The 16,996-nt window shown below is 47.8% G+C and overlaps 1 protein-coding gene across 1 annotated transcript in view; it reads right to left on the bottom strand.

Moving 5' to 3' along the window:
- The window catches only part of RYR1 (ryanodine receptor 1), a 163,748-nt gene that overhangs the window by 99,934 nt on the left and 46,818 nt on the right, over positions 1 to 16,996 (bottom strand). The window contains exons 28-37 of the mRNA XM_007955540.1: positions 13,342 to 13,736; positions 12,118 to 12,250; positions 10,716 to 10,876; positions 9,874 to 10,039; positions 6,435 to 6,521; positions 6,034 to 6,260; positions 4,083 to 4,695; positions 2,370 to 2,633; positions 1,825 to 2,025; positions 1,355 to 1,466 (exon numbers count right to left, since the gene is read on the bottom strand). Coding sequence (XP_007953731.1) covers positions 1,355 to 1,466; positions 1,825 to 2,025; positions 2,370 to 2,633; positions 4,083 to 4,695; positions 6,034 to 6,260; positions 6,435 to 6,521; positions 9,874 to 10,039; positions 10,716 to 10,876; positions 12,118 to 12,250; positions 13,342 to 13,736 — 2,359 coding nt within the window. The remainder of the gene's footprint in view (positions 1 to 1,354; positions 1,467 to 1,824; positions 2,026 to 2,369; positions 2,634 to 4,082; positions 4,696 to 6,033; positions 6,261 to 6,434; positions 6,522 to 9,873; positions 10,040 to 10,715; positions 10,877 to 12,117; positions 12,251 to 13,341; positions 13,737 to 16,996) is intronic.

Genomic DNA, 16,996 nt, shown 5'->3' with positions numbered 1-16,996 from the left:
ATGGAACCAGCAGTCAAGAAATCAAACAATGTATTGCATTGGGCAAATTTGCTGCAAAAGACCTCTTGAAAATGTTAAAAAGCAAAGATGATACTTTGGGGACTAAGCTTTGCCTGACTCAAGCCATGGTATTTTCAATTGCCCCATATGCATGGAAAAGCTGGACAATGAATAAGGAAGACCGAAGAACCGATGCATTTGAAGTATAGTGTTAGCAAAGAATACCAAATCCTCCATAGACTGCCAGAAGAATAAATAAGTATGTCTTGGAAGATATAAAGCCAGAATAACTCAACAAATAAGGCATATTAATAAAGAAATTGTTGTTGTTGTTGTTATGTGCCATCAAGTCGGACCTGACTCATAGCGACCCCTCCTTGGGTTTCTGAGGCAGTATCACTACAGAAATAGATTGCCCCATCTTCCTTCTGAGGAGTGGCTGGTGGGTTTGAACCGTCAGCCTTCTGGTCAGCAGTCAAGTGCTTTAGGCACTATGCTACCAGAACTCCCAATAAAGAAATAGATAATATAAAAAATAAGACCCATATAGTCAGTCTAGAGACAAAATGTATAATAACTGAAATAAAAAATCACTAGAGGGGTTCACCAGCATATCTGAGCTGGTAAGAAAAAGAATCAATGAATTTAAAGATAAAACATTAGATATTATCCAGTCTGAAGAACATAAACATAAAAGAATGGAGAAAAATGAACAAAGTCTCAGAGGTGTATGGTATAACATCAAGTATACCCATATATAAAAATTGAGAATCCCAGAAAAAAATATTTGAAGAAATAATGGCCCAAAATTTATGAAAAATATTAATTTCCATATTCAAGAAGTTCAATGAAATCCAACTAGGATATATTCAAATAGCTCCTACACCTAAACACATCATACTCAAACTGTCAAAAGACAAAGAAAATATTTCAAAGGCAGCCAGAGAAAAATAACTCACCACGTACACTGGAACTTCAACAAAATTAGCAGCTGAGTTCTCATGAGAAACAATAGAGGTCATTCATCCACCTTGGCATCCAGCTATCCATTCAGCTTTTTTTTTTTTTTTACCTATTTCTTCATTCATCACTTCTTTCCATCAGTTCACAAACCTCTACATTCACCTGTCAACAGCCATCATCCATCCATCCTTCCACCCAAAGACCCATATAAACATAACCTTCCATTCATCATCCATCTGTTCATTGAAATATCTATTCATTCATTCATTTTACCAACAGTTACTTAGCACTACTGTAGATGTTTAAGGTCAGGAAGTCCCAGGGAAACTTCAGTAGCGATCTCAAGAGAAAGGTGAGTAAGGTGTGTTTCTTTGTGATTCCCTCTCCTTACCACAGTGTGTCAGCAGGTCTTGATGAAAGTCAAGCAAGTCCTGTCGAATTTCCTCAGGAAGAGGACAATCTTCCTCATCTTCACCATCTTTGAACTGCAATAGCATGTTGATCTAGGGGATGATCAGACAAAAGGTCAGAATAATGGTCCAAGACCCCAGATCAAGAACTCTGTGGTCAAGGACCAAAGGTGCAATCGTGGGTCCCAATTTAAGGTCATGAGTCAAAACGCATGTTAGTGAAGAAGATATGGGAGACAAGGGCCAGAGGTTTGAAAGGGGTCGGGATCAAAGGTCAAGTGACTCAAAAGTCAGGTTGATTCAGAGAAAGGTATTGGAGTAAGGGAAGAATGTATCACTAGGGTCAAAGACCAGGCATGGCTTAGCGGTTGAGTACCATCAGTCATCAGAAGATGAGAAGAGGGTGAAGTTGGGGTTTAGACAGTAAGATCTGCCAGGGGGTCAGAGGTACCTGCTCCTGGGGTGGGGATCGGAACTCGCGAGTACGCCGGGCAGTCTCAGCTGCAGTCATGGTGAAGGCTTTCATGAGGAGGCCATAGCGGTTCCGTTGATTGGCCTGGAGCTTGTCCACATAGCGCTCTGCAAAGGCTGCCATGGACTCCACACGGTGCTGGAGGTCTTGGTCACAGAAATACTCCAGCAGGTGGCACATCTGTGGGTGGACAGCCATGCCATAGGAGGGATGGTGGGGAGACCATTATCAAAACTTCCTTGAAACCTTTCTTGCTGTCTTGTCCTTCCTCAAGGCCCTGCTCTGATCCATCCACCATTCTCTGCTGCCTGGGTCCTTGTGCCAGCCTCCTCCACAATCTCACCCCTCCAATTCACCTCCCATATGGCAACCAGAGGGACCATTCCAACATTCCATCACTGTACTGCTTTATGCACTTCAACTCCCCACTGCCTCAGGACAGGTCCAGACTCCTCAAGCGCCACTAGGCTCTGTGACTCCCTACCCAGACAGATCGAGGCTGAAAACACGCAGGAACAACCCACCTGTAGTTTCACGGACTCTGGCAACTTCATCTGAAGCAGCCCCTCCTCCAAGCTCTCTTCTTTTTCTCCTTCTGCTGCCTCATCTTCTTCTTTTTCCTCATCTTCCTTCTCCTCTGCCTCTTCCTCTTCATCCTCCTCCTTCTCTTCTTCATCCTCCTCTTCCTCCTCCTCCTCCTCCTCTTCCTCTTCTTCCTCAGTGAACACTTCAGGCTCAATCATCTTCAGGATCTGTTTTACATCCTCATCATCAAAGACACCCATCACCTATGGGAAAAAGTCTGGATCCTTCACTGTTGCCTGAAAGGCCTCCATAATCCGATCCCGGCTTCACTTCCCAGCCTTGCTGCTCCTACGCATGACAGATTCATTCCTCCGTTAGTTTCTATGACTCATCTGATAAGCAGGAATGGCATCTCCCTGCCTTGTCATCCACTCCCTTGACATCCTCTCAGGTCCACGTCCTGTGTCACATCCACATGGCCCAGACCACACAGCTAAACATGAGGACCTCTCCCATCACAGGTCAGTGTCCTTCCTCCCAAGCGTGAGCATATGTGCTCTAAGACAAAGGCCCATCCTCCACCTGATGGAGGCCCTCGGCGCTCCTTATACCTCCCAGCATATACCAACTCTCAGTCAACATAATGAAGGTGCTAATACATGGAAAGAGAGAAGGCAGATGAAAGAGAAGAAAAGTGGAGAGAGAGAGACAAAAAGAGAAGTGGATGAGTAGAGAGAGGGGTAGGTGGCTGGACAGATGAATTAACGGATGGAATGGTAGGAGTCTGAAGGGAAGAGACTCCATGCGTGGACACTAGACGCAGAGATTAAGGAAAAGGTGAGGAAGGGATGGAAGGTGGAAAGGTGGCAGAAGAATAAATAATGTGTAGATGTGGACAGACGCATGGATGGGTAGATCAATGTGTGAGCACACAAATGAGAGGACAGGTTAACAGACAAATAATAACCATGAGTGTGGGCTAAAGTAGATGAATATACGGGGTTTGTATGGAAAGCTGGATGGATGGATATACGATGAATGATCAGGTGAATGAACAAATACATACACGAAATAAAGGACGGATAGATGGACGGGTGGGTGGGTGGATGGGTGTATATGGCTGGAGCAATGTACAGATGGATGGACAGGTAGGTAAATGAATGGAAAAGTGGATGAGTGTATAGATGGATGTACGGATGGATGGATTAACAGGCAGGAGGAGGAGGACTGAATAGATGGAAGGAAAGAAGAAAAGAGTAATAAAATGTGTAGGTCAATAGATGGAGTGAGGGATGGACAAACATCGGTGAATGGAAGGATGTGTGGATGAGTAGACTGAAAGGTGGATAGATGGATACATGTATGGATGGATATCGATATGAGAAAACGGATGGATGGATGGAAAGGTGGGGAGAGGAGGGATGGACTGACGGCTGGACGGTTAAGTGAAGAATGATGGTTGGAATGATGAATGAAAAGAAAGGAGAAGAGATGACTGAACATGTGACTAACATGTCAACATGGATGAAGGGATGGAAGTAAAGGTGAGGGAAGGATGGGTAGGCTGATGGGTAAATTGAAAGGTGGATGGATGGATGGATGGAGAGGTCAATGGGTGTTCGGGTGCATAAATGGGAGAGAGATTGATGTACACATGGATGGACTATTAGGAATGTGGAATGAGACAGAGGGAAGCAGGAAGAAACCATTACCAGCAAAGTAGACACAAGCTTGAGCACCGGCACAAACTGGAACTCCACAGAGCCCCCGACGGGGTCGCGTGCGTGCTGCCCACCGTCTCGCACCGCCTCCCCCAGCATTCTCAGTGCCTTGTCCCGCAGGGCCTCCAGAGGGATGGCGGGGCTGAGGCGGGCCGGGTCATCCACCATCTTAGCAGCCGTCAGGGTCGTCACGAAACAGGGGGGTGCGAAATGATGTGGGGGCCGCAGCGAGGTGGTGACCCCCACGCCAGGCAGGCCGTGGTGGCAAGGGCCGTTACTAGCGCCTTTGCCAGGTGGGAAGAGCGTGATGGCGCGGGTCTCGGGCGTGAGGGGCACGATGTACTCAGAGAGCATGGTGCGGCGACTGCGGCAGGCGCTTTCGAGGTGGATGCTGATGAGGAGGTCGTAGTAGCCTGCCCGCAGCGGGCCCGGCAAGTGGGCGTCCTCCAGCGTGTGCAGCAGCTGCGCCTGATCCACGTGGCTGCACAGCGCATGCGCCACGCGGTTGTTGCCCAGCGCGCACACAGCGCGGTAGAGGCGCAGGGTGTGAGAATGGAAGCGCTGCAGATCCAGGCGCTCCGACAACTCCAGGACATCCATGCACCTGCAGTGGAGGTGGGGAACACAGACAGGGGCAGAGTGGGGAGGAGAGGTGGGAGATACAGACCACAGAGAGGCAAAGAGATGGTTATGTGAGAGCTGGTGGCTCCAGCAGGGACTCCCAGTGTCCCGCTGGGGCTGGGTTCAGTGAAAGGGTCTATGAGGCTGGGTCTAGGATTCTTTCAATGGCTCTGGAAGCCCCAGGAGGCCTGGATGCCCCCTTGGAATGCATCCCTGGGGTGGTCTGGGACCCTGGGATATCTGAGAGCCCATGGAGAAGGCTGTGACCCTGAGAGGTATCTGGGATCCCCAGATTCAGTCTGAGAACCCTGCGGCAGGTTGAGCACCACTAGAATGTAAACTACAGGAGAACTGGACGTTTGGTTTTTTGCTATATCCCCATAAGCTAAAACAGAGCCTAAAACCTAAAAATAAACTCACTGCCATAGAGCTGATTCCAACTCCTGGCTACCCCCTTGGGGTAAATCTTTATGGAACTAGATTACATCTTTCTTCTGCAGAGCAGCTGATGGGTTTGAACCACCAGCCTTTCGGTTAAGAGCCAAATGCTTTAACCACTACACCTCCAGAGCTCCTTACCACGTAGTAAACGATCAATAAATATTTGTTGCATGAATAAATGGGTGTGTCTGGGGCTCTCTGAGTCATGTCTGGGGACCTTGGGGATGGGGTCTGACTTCTCTTGGGGAGGCCTGAGCACCCTGAGTTACACAGCATTACTAGAATGTCAGTTCACAAGGGCTTTGTGTCTCCAGCTTAGAATGGTGCTGGAGCTCAGTGCTATCTAATGAATGAATAAAGGGAAGAATGAGGCGTGCTAGAGGTTCCTGGCCATTTTCTGAGTCCTTAGAGTATTCCTGCCCGCCATGTGAATACATCTGTAGCCCTGGGGGTGTTTAAGTCCCTTGGAGTGGGTTTGAGATCTCCATGGGATATCTCTGAAGACGTCCTGGGTATCCCGGAGACCCTGGAGTGCATCTGGGCCTCTCTGAATAAGGTTTTGGACTCCCTGAGATATACACTTGGGTCCCCTGAGGTATTTTCTAAGTTCCTTGGTGTGGGTCTGGGTTCCCTGAGATGGGTTTGGGGTGGCTCTAGGGTCCCCTGGGGTATTGTCTGGGGTCCTCTGAGGTGGGTCTAGGGTCCCTGAGGTAGATCTGGGGCCCTGAGGTGGGTCTAGGGCCCTGTGAGGTGGGCCTGGGCCCTTCTGGGGTGTTGTCTACAACCCCTAGGGTTCTAGGAGAAGGGGACCTGAGGTGGAGCCAGACCCCTGAGGCTTGCAGTAACTGCCCCACCCCTGTGTGTCCGGGCTGGCCCTGACCGGTTCTCCTCGGGGATGTGGAGCGCCATCATGGTCAGCGGCTCCTCACACTGCACAGCCCAGCCCAGCCGCTCGCCCGCACGCCGCGTCTCCACCTGCAGGAAGTGGTTGGGCATGCGGCTCCAGGAAACAGGCATCAGCATCTGCAGCTCGAGGCGCGGTGGGCACTGGGGGACCGGGTTCTTGCGCTCACTCAGGAACATAGCGGCTGACAACGGCATGATGTTCTGGGGAAATGCAGGCACACACAGGTCAGGACTCCCAGCTCTCGGACCGTCCGCCACCCTGCTTCCAAAGAGACTTCCTGGACTGCCCCTCCCCTTAGCCGCTTTGTCAGCATGACCACCCCACATCTCCTGCCCCAGCCTGTCCCACTCCCGCCCATATCACTGCACTCTGACCTTCAGCTTCCCCAACTCAAACTGGACAACATTCTGGTTGGTGGGCAGGACAAAGATAGCAGGAAACAGCTTCGTGTTGGGTTCCACCTGGAAGGAAGGAAGAAGGGGGAGGGGTGAGGAAGAGGGTGGGACTGAAGGTGGTATTGACTTCGGATCCCAACCCTGTTGGCATCTGCAGATCCAAACTTGGGCATTAAAATCTCAACAGCAGCCTTGAAGTTGTCCCTGGGCCTCCCCTTCTGATCCACCAAGGCCAAACTCTGCCACCTCCCCCATGGCACCCTGTCATCTGGGTCCCTCCACCAGGAGTGCCATTTCTATTTCTCTCTCAAGTGTACTCATTCTTTGGGACCCAGAAAGTAGCCTCTGACTGTCTGTCTGTCCTCCTTTTGTCCAGCCTCTGCCAAATTTCCAGGAGAGCCCACCTGGTCTCCACCACCACCACTGTTCTGGTTACCTAGTGCCGCTCTAACAAGGATATACCACAGATGGGATGTAACAAACAGGAGTTTATTCTTACAATTTGGAGGCTTTAAGTCCAAGTTCAAAGTGCCAGGCTCTAGGAGCTGGGTGAAAGCCCCTCAACCTTGGGCTTCAGCTCTGCCTCTTGCTCCCGGCCCACTGAAGCTAGAGGCATCTCTTCACTCAGACAGCTACTGGCTGCTGAGGCTAACAAGCCCAAAGTTGACAAATAAAATGGCACAGTCCTGATGTTACCAAATCACACGGCAGACCATTGATTCAAGTCCATTGTAAGTCCCAAGGTCGGCAGAGCATGGCAGGCTGCTGAACAACAACACAGCAACATGTAGGGTTCAAGGTGTCATAAGCTAGAGACCATTCCCAAAGCTGCTAACATACATGGAAGCAGACCACATACCCAAAGGCAGCTACTCAGATGCTTACAGTAGATTCCACCATGGAGTTGATTACCAGTCTCATCATGGGGAATACTACATCCAGCTGCCCAGCCACTCAACCAGGTCCAGCCAAGTTGGCACACAAACTGAACTACCACAACCACAAACATCACCATCTCTGAAGCAGTCCTGCCAACACCAATCCTGAATCTAACCATGCCTCTGGACCCAACTCCAATTCATAGGAAATACAGGGGACAGAAGAAATGGTGAAAATGACACCATGAGGACACACTGACCAGATCCAGACTGAGGAAACCAAGCCAATGCTTTACGGGCTTTGCTATGCACAGGTATCCCCCGGAACAGCACTAAAAGGCAGGCACTGATTCCACAGATAGCAGACGGGCCCGAGATGCTGGACTATTAGGGGTTACTTAATTGTTTCCTCCCTAAACCACACTGCAGCTCCCAGGTGATGCTGGTGATGCCTGTCAAGGGCCATACCAGGAGGAGCAGAGGCTAGAGGACAAAGAGCCTGGCTTCTTCAACAAGTAAATATCCAAGAAAAAAAGAGATGGAGGGGAAAATCTATATATAAGACTAAAGGAACATTAAAAAAAAAAAAAGACCTCACTGCCATCGAGTCAGAGCTGACTCACAGTGACTCCTCCTTGGGTTTCCAAGGTGGTATCACTATGGAAGTAGATTGCCCAACCTTCCTTCTGAGGAGTGGCTGGTAGGTTTGAACCGCCAGCCTTCTGGTTAGCAGTCAAGTGCCATAGGCACCACAGACAATTATAATATAGGACCTTGTTTACACTCCGATTCAAACAAACAAATGGTAAAACGACATTCTGAGACATTTGATGATGTTTGAAAATTATTATTTTTTAATTATTTTTTAAAAATTATTGTTGTAAAATATATAACAAAAATGATGTCTTTTTGGCCATTTTTAAATGTACGATTCAGTGACATCAGTTACATTCACCACGTTGTGCAACTATCATCACTATCTATCCCCAAGTTTTCATCACTCCACAAAGAAACTCAGTGCCCTTCAGCAACAGCCCCCACTCTCCCCTTCCTCCCACCCTGGTAACCACTAAGCTTTAGTTCCTATACAATCGCTTACTCTGGATATTTCATATAAGTGGGGTCTTGCAGTATTTGTCCTTTTGTCTGACTTATTTCACTCAGCATGTTTTCAAGATTCATCCATGTTTGTAGCATGTATCAGAACTTTATTTCTCTTTGTATTGAATAATATTCCATTGCATGAGCTCTGGTGGTGCAGTGGATAAGGCATTTAGCTGCTAACCACAAGGTTGGCAGTTCAAACCCACTAGCTGCTCCACAAAAGGAAGACGGGGCAATCTACTTTCATAAAGATTTACAGCCTTGGAAACCCAGGGAGGGTCCCTATGAGTCAGATTCGACTCAGTGGCAGTGGTTTTGGTTTGGTCTGGGTTTGGGTGTGTATGTAGCAGATTTTGTTGGTTTATTTATTCATCTTTCACTGAACACTTGGATTGTTTCTACCTTTTGGCTACTGTGACCAAAAAAACCCACTGCCATTGAGTTGATTCCGACTCATAGCAACCCCCATTGGGTTTCCAAGACTGTAAATCTTTCTGGAAGTAGATTGCCTTATCTTCCCCCACAGAGGAGCTGGTGGGTTTGAACTGCCAACCTTCTTATTAGCAACCAAATGCCTTACCCACTATATCATCAGAGCTCCTTTGGCTATTGTGAATAGCACTGTAATGAGAATTGGTGTACAAGTTGTTTTTTTTTTTTTTTAAGATATGATAATTGCACTGTGGTTACATGTTTAAAAAGAATCCATGTATTTTAGAGATTCATACTGAAAACAGATGAAACAATATAATGTCTGGGATAGTCTTCAGAATCATCCTGTGGTGTGGAAGGGTAATAGGGAGTAAAGATGGAACAAGACTGACTGTGAACAGATCATAATTGAAGCTGTGTAATGGGCTCAGGTGGTTCATTGTACTATTCTGTTTTTGTGTATTTTTTGAAATTTTGCATTTAAAATAAAACCAAAAAACAAAACAAAACTCACTGCTGTCAAGTCATTCTGACTCATAGCAACCCCTCCTTGGGTTTCCAAGGCTGTATCTCTATAGAAGTAGATTGCCCAACCTTCCTTCCAAGAAGTGGCTGGTGGGTTTGAACCGCCAGCCTTCTGGTTAGCAGTCAAGTGCCTGAATAATTCCATAATAGAATGTTGAAAAGTAAAAGCTCACTTTAGGATTCTGGCCCATTCTAGGTGTTCACTGATTGGTGAAAAAGTGGTAATGGTGTCATCCAAGGGGAATAGAGAGCTCTAAGTCAAGGTTGTGCTCTGTCCCCTCCTTCCTGGAACCTCAGTTCACCCATTTTATATAATAGATAGTTTGAGTAGGCAGTCTCCCAGGGGCCTCTCAGCTCTGGCTGATCCTGAGGACAGGGCTAGGACTGTTTTTGTCTTGTCTTTCCAGGATCTGGCGTCAGGGGATGACTGGGAGGGTTGCTAATGTGGATGCTGACAAGTTGCTGAAGGTTGGACTCACCTGGAAGAAGGTGTTGCTCTCTTTGCCATTGGCTGTAAAGGTCATTAAGCCAGTGGCCAAGTCCACCAGGCAGCCAATGATGAGGTCCGTGTGGCTGATGCGGCCCTGTTGCCCGGGACTCACAAAGTCCCCGCCCCACACCATGTAGCAGTTGCTGCACTTGAGGCTGGAGGAGACAGGAGTGGTCACTACTCAGACATTCAGCCGAGGTGCTCTGGACCCCAAACACCCCCTTTTCTGAGCTCCCAGAAGACCATGACCTCCAAGCCCCTCCCAAAACATCCACCACCTGCAGACTTGAGCACTGGCACCTGTCACCCAGACCCTGAGCAACTCAGAGCTAGAATTTTTAGAAGCTAGTGATGCCACTCCTCGGAGGAAGGTTGGGCAATCTGCTTCCATAGTGATACTGCCTCGGAAACCCAAGGAGGAGTCGCTATGAGTTGGGTCCGACTTGACAACAACAGTGATAGAGGCATGAGTTATGGAAGGATGGGTTAAGGAAGAGATGGGGTATGGAGGGATGGGTTATGGAGGGATGGGTTAAGGAAGAGATGGGGTATGGTGATGAGTTATGGAAGGAGGAAGTGCAAGGGGAGTGGGAAGAGAGAAAAGAAAGGAGGTGACGTAGAAGGAGGAAGGAAAAACAAAAAAGAAGGAAAGAAATGAAGAAGAGGAAGAGAAAAAACAAAGCAGGAGCAATCAAAGGAAAAGAAGCAGGAAGACAGAAGAGGAGGGGAAGCTTTGGAATCTCCTCCTTACTCCAGAGAGGATCCAGAGGCCCAGGTCCCAAACCAGGCAGCCCCCCCCACCTCCCTGCAGTACCCATCCCTCCCCAGCACCTGCTGTGGATGTTGCCTTGTTCATCCCCCATGGTCACTGTCACTGCCCGGACCTTGCTGAGGTCGAAGTTCATGTCATGCTGATGGTAGTCAGGGGTGACCCAGCCCACCCACACGCAGCTGGGCTCTTGACCGGCAAAGACCCTCACGGAGTAATAGTACTGGGGAGGCAAAGGGGAACCAGTGGTCAATGTGGGAAGACTGGGGATTCTGATGTTCCCTGAGACTGTAAGTGGGTTTCCCTGAATTTCTGGGGTCCTCTGGGAGCTTAACAAGTAGTTGATGGATTTAGCACCTCCTGGGCCTGTCTCTCTGTTTCTGTCTTCTGATGTATTTGTGGATTCAGGAACTCCTTGGGACTATTTGAGATTTAGGGCTCATCCCAGGTTACAGCAAAATAAAAATAATAATTAAAATCTAAATAATACTTACTGTTCTAAGGTCTTCACATGGATTAACTCATTTAATCCTCACAACCACCACATTAGGTGAATATATCCTTTATCCCCATTTTCTGAAGGGGAGACTGAGGCACAGAGCAGTGAAATGACTTGTCAAGTAGCACCTATATAATCCATGATCCTAACCATTAGGCTATTTGTCTCATAAAATATTCTAGATTTTGGAAATCCCCAAATTAAATTGGGATAATTATAATTTTTGGTTCCTAGCAATATATTATACCAAAAACCACTCTTTGCCATCGAGTGAGATCTGACTCATAGCGACCCCTCCTTGGGTTTCCAAGGTGGTATCACTACAGAAGTAGATTTCTCAGTCTTCCTTCCGAGGAGTGGCTGGTGGGTTTGAGCCGCCAGCCTTCTGGTTAGCAGTCAAATGCCTTAGGCACTACACCACCAGAGCTCCCCACTATATTATAGTAGCTCCTAAATTTTGCAGTGTTGGGGTCATACTGTGAATCCAAATATTGGGGTCCCTAGTCTAAGGACTTCTGGTGGTGGAGTGGTTAAGGCATTTGGTCAGTGGTTCAAACCCAGCAGCCACTCCATGGGAGAAAGATGATGCAGTCTACTTCTGTAAAGATTTACAGCCTTAGAAACCCAGTGGTGAGCTCTATGAGTTGGAATCGACTCAATGGCAGTGAGTTTGGTTTGTTTTTTTCTGAGTCTACATTGGTATACCTCCGAATTTTGGGATCCCTGTGAGTTACACCAGTGTACTTACAGTTTCATCGTGTTCCTGCCATTTTCAGGCACCTGGCTATATGGATTTTGGGTTCAAAGGATTATATCAGTGTGTGCTGTAGTTTGTGGGTTTCCAGGGCACATTGGGGCATCACCAGATATGGCCAGTTATTGGGGATTGCAACACTAAATTTGGAAATTTGGGAGTTCCCATCCTATGCTTGAGAGTCCCAAAGCCAAGTGTTTCCGGTTCACACCGTTGTGGTGTTGAGGATGATCTCAGGGTCATCACGGTTGTCGGCAGGCACCACATCATGAGGGAGTCGGGGTAGAGTGGGAGTGGCTGGTGGTTGGGTCATCATGGCGGCTTTCTTGGCCTTGAATAAGAACCTGGTGGTGGGGAGGAAAGGCTGCTGTGAGAACCAGGTCTCGAGTCCAACCCCCCAGCACTCCCATTCTTGCCTCCACATCCATCCTAACTACACCCTGCTTCTAACACCCAAGGACTTGTTTCTAGAGCGCCCTGAACTGCACCGACCTGGTGCATTCTGCAGGTGCCGCACTCCATGTCTGTGGATGCTGGACAAACTAAATTTACAGATGCTTTTTGGGACTATGAGGCATGGAGTGGTTCCCCTAAGTCAGCAGTTCTCATATGGGTGCTACAGGCATTTGGGGAAGAACAATTCGTGGAGTGAGGCACTGACTTGTACACTGCAAGGCATGTAGAACCCCTGGAGATCCCCTCCCAGCAGCGACTCCCCAAACCATGATAACCAAAAACGCTCCATCATTCCAAACACCCTCAAGGGTGCACTATTTGCATCCTACAGACTTGGTTCCATTCATACCTTCTGAGGGTCTTTCTAGTTTTTCAGAGGTACATTTGGGTCCTTGGGGTCACAGAAAGGGACCCAATTTAGAAGACCAGTTGGTGTTCACTGGGATACCTTGGGGGTACAGTCATCTCTCTGAAGTCCCCATTAGTGTTTCTGGATAATGGAGTCTATTGGGTAGAGCCCTTTGGGGCCTATCAAAGATCCCAAAGATAGTGGAGTTCTTCACAGATATAGTGCAATGCACCAAGTGTTATATTCTCTGGGAAATTAGAGCATCTTAGGGCAAGAATGGCATTCACTTGGGTCGTGATAGGATCTTCCAGTATTTTGACTCCATTTAGCATATATGGGGCCACTTTGGGGTACAACGGGGTTTCTCAAGTTATTAAGATTTCTGAATTGGGAGTCCTAGGGCAGACCTCTGGTGACGTAATACCTAAGGCATTTGACTGCTAACCAAAAGGCTGGTGATTCAAACCCACCAGCCACTCCTTGGAAGGAAGATTGGGAAATCTACTTCTGTAGACACACTGCCTCAGAAACCCAAGGAGGGGTCGCTATGAGTCAAATCGTCTGGAAGGCAGTAAGTCAGTTAGGGCAGACCTCCTCATATCCCAGAGTCTCGCCCCACCCTCAACTCACCCCCTCTTCTTGTTCTTCTCAGTGGTTGCATCCTTTTCATTCTCCACCCTGGTGGGCTGGGCCTCTCCCCCAGCCTGCGGGGTGCCTCCGGGTGCTCCCTCCTTGGCAGTTCCCTCTTTGCCCCCCTCAGCTTCGCCCCAGCGCCCAGCTGAGCGGCGCAGGTTTTCGTAGTCGGGGTCGGGTTCTGCAGCCCGGGCCTCGTCCTCAGCCGGGGGCTGCAGGCCTGGCGGTGCCAGTGGGGTGGCCCCTGCAGTGCAGCGGAAATGCTGGTGGAACTGGACTGGGAGGCTCATCCGTAGAAAGAGCATCTCCACTAGACTGTTCTGGGAGCCCCATGTGCGGTGGGTCAGGCGCAGGCAGGGGGGTGTGTCCACGGTGCCGTCCACACGGGAAACCTGTGGGGAGAGGGTAACGCTGAGCCATTGCTCCAAGACCTGCTTCACAGAGCCACCATTCAGCCTTAGACGTCCCCCTCCGGGTGGAAGAAGGTGCCTCCCACTAGAGTGGGGCACACAGCCTGGCCTTGGGAGGGCAGTGGCTTTAGTCCTCTCCCACCCTCCGTCTGAACACCTTAGGCAGTGGTAGACCCAGTAACAACACACTACAGTCACCTGGGGAGCTTTAAAAACTTATCTGTGAATAACAAACTGGCTCAAAAAATAGAATCATCTGTAAACACTGTGCTTCTTTAAGAAAATGATCTATATGTGACCAAACAATCAACAATTACTTTCGAAAAATTTTTATTGTGATTTAGGTGAAAGTTTACAGAGCAAATTCACTTTCCATACAGCAGCTCACATACACTTTGTCTCATGACATTGACTTTACCAACAAAGAACAGAATGTAAGGGGACAGGGAAACTAGATTAACGGAAATAAGGCAACCAGAACAGAAATCATGAGAGAGTTCATGCACTGTGAAGGATGTAACAATGTCTCTGGACAACTTGTGTAGAAACTGTTGAATAGGAACCGAAACTGCTGTGTGAAACTTCACTGAGAACACATTAAAAATTATCACTAAAAATTTAACCTGTGCACAGGCCTCACTTAAGACCACACCATTCATCCATTCATTCAACACATATTTACTGAGCACTTTCTGGGTACCAGGCACTGTTCCATGTGCCCTCCTGGCACATTCCAGAATCTCCGAGCAAGGGCTGTACAGAAGAACCAGCATTTTGTAAAGTTTCTCCAGGTAAATGTTCATTAACCTTGTGTTTGTGGAAATAGACCACCCAGAAAAGTGCACACATCCCAGGGCACAGCATGAACATACCTGTGTAACCAGGCAGTGGTGTCACTATAGTTGGTGTCATCCAGTGTGGTAATTCATGGTGACCCCCCACTATGGACCTCCCCCTGTACTAGACCATACGGAATCTTTAGTAATATCTATTATCAATTTCAATCATGGAATAATATGTGATGAATACAGTTGTAAACTGCTTAAATGTAATATTTCTTCTTGTTGTTATTAGGTGCTGTTAAGTTGGCTCCATAGCGACCCTATATACAACAGAATGAGACACTGCCTGGCCCCTGACAGTCTCACAATCTGTGGTAGTTAAATTTGTGTGTCAGCTTGGCTGGGCCTGGTTGAGTGGCTGGGAAGCTGGTGGTAGTTATTCCCCATGATGAGACTGGCAATCAACTCCATGTGGGATCTACCACAAGGAGCTGAGTAGCTGCCTTTGGGATGTGGTCTGCTTCCCATATATAAGAAGCCTTGGGGATAATCTCTAGTTTATGGCATGCTTGGATCCTGCATGTAGCCATGTCATTGTTGAACAGCCCGCTATGCTCTGCCAACCTGGGGACTTACAATGGACTTGAATTAATGGCCTGCCATGATGTTTGGTAACATCAGGACTGTGCCTTTTAACTTGTCAACCTTGAGCTTGGCAGCCTCAACAGCCAGCAGCTGTCTTAGTGAAAGAAAGCCTCCAGCTTCAGTGGGCCAGAAGCTGGAAGCAGAGCTGAAGCCCAAGGCTGAGGGGCTTTCACCCAGTCCCTGTTGTTGTTGTTGTTATGTGCCGTCGAGTCAGACCCAGTCCCTAGAGCCTGGCATTTTGAACTTGGACTTAAAGCCTCCAAACTGTAAGAGAATAAACTCCTGTTTGTTCAAGCCATGCCATTTGTGGTATATTCTTGTCAGAGTGGCACTAGGGAACCAGAACACAATCCTGGCTATACCTGAGCCCATCGTTGCAGCCACCGTGTCAATCCATCTCATTGAGGGCCTTCCCCTTTTTTTCTGACCCTCTACTTTACCAAACATGACATTCTTCTCCAGGGAATGGTCCCTTCTGACAACATGACCAAAGTATGAGATGAAGTCTGGCCATTCTTACTTCCAAGGAGCATTCCAGCTGCACTTCTTCCAGGATAGATTTGTTAGTTCTTCTGGCAGTCCATGGTACTTTCAAGATTCTTCACCAACACCACAACTCAAAAGCATCAACTCTTCTTTGGTCTTTCTTCCTTATTCATTGCCCAGTTTTCACATGCATATGAGCCAATTGAAAATACCATGGCTTAGGTTAGGCGTACCCTTTAAGAAGTAAACATGTCATTTTGAAGACTAAGGTGTGCCTGACCCAAGCCATGGTACTTTCAAGCACCTCATATGCATGTGAAAGCTGGACGATGAATAAGGAAGACCGAAGAAGAGCTGATGCCTTTGAATCCTGGTGCTGGCAGAGAATACAGAAAATACCGCAGACTACAGAGAAACAAACAAATCTGTCCCAGAAGAAGGGCAGCTGGAATGCTCCTTGGAAGCTAGAATGGCCAAACTTGGTCTCACCTACTTTGGTCATGCTGTCAGAAGGGACCAGTCCCTAAAAAAGGATACCATGCTTAGTAAAGTAGAGCATCAGCAAAAAAGAGGAAGACCCTTAACGAGATGGATTGACAACGTGGCTGCAATGGTGGGCTCCAGCACAGCCAGGAGTGTGAGGCTGGTGCAGGACCGGGCAGTGTTCGTTCTGTCGTACGCAAGGTCACTGTGAGTCGGAGCTGACTCAATGGCACCTAACAACAACAATAAATTGCTTATTAATTACACAGAGAAAAACAGTAACTTGACAGTGGAGAAACCTGGTAGAGTCCACCCACCTTAGCCAAAGAGTGAAAGTTAACACGATCAGTAAAGAGACGTGGTCATTGTGTGCCTCCTGATAAGATTCCTGACCGATATACATACCTGAGCTTCATCCTGAAGAACATCAGACTAAGTCAAATTGAAACGCTATAAAACAACTGGCCCACACTCTTCAAGTGGGTCAAGGCCATGAAAGACAAAGATTATAGAAAACAGGGTTGACTATTTATAATAGGGTAGATATTCTAGGTTAAAGGAGACTAAAGAGACATGACAACTAAATGCAGTACATGATTCTAGATTGGATCCTGGGCGACGGTGTAGGCTAAGAACGTTACTGCCACCACTGACAGAATCTGCATGTGGACTACACATCAGGTAATAATATGTATCAAGGTTAAATTTCCTGCTTTTCATAACTATACTGTAGTTCTGTAAAAGTATAGCTAGCCGGAGGCGGGGCAAGATGGCGGACTAGGCAGAAGGATTGCACAGACCCTCTTCAACAAAGAAAAGGGAAACCAATTAACACAGACACAGAAG

This window comes from Orycteropus afer, unplaced genomic scaffold (genome assembly GCF_000298275.1).
Source record: "Orycteropus afer afer isolate SDZICR_OR568_19922 unplaced genomic scaffold, OryAfe1.0 scaffold00507, whole genome shotgun sequence".
In the NCBI taxonomy this organism is placed as follows: domain Eukaryota; kingdom Metazoa; phylum Chordata; class Mammalia; order Tubulidentata; family Orycteropodidae; genus Orycteropus; species Orycteropus afer.
The sequence above is the reverse complement of the archived record's forward strand: the minus strand, read 5'-3'. Positions and strand labels throughout refer to the sequence as shown.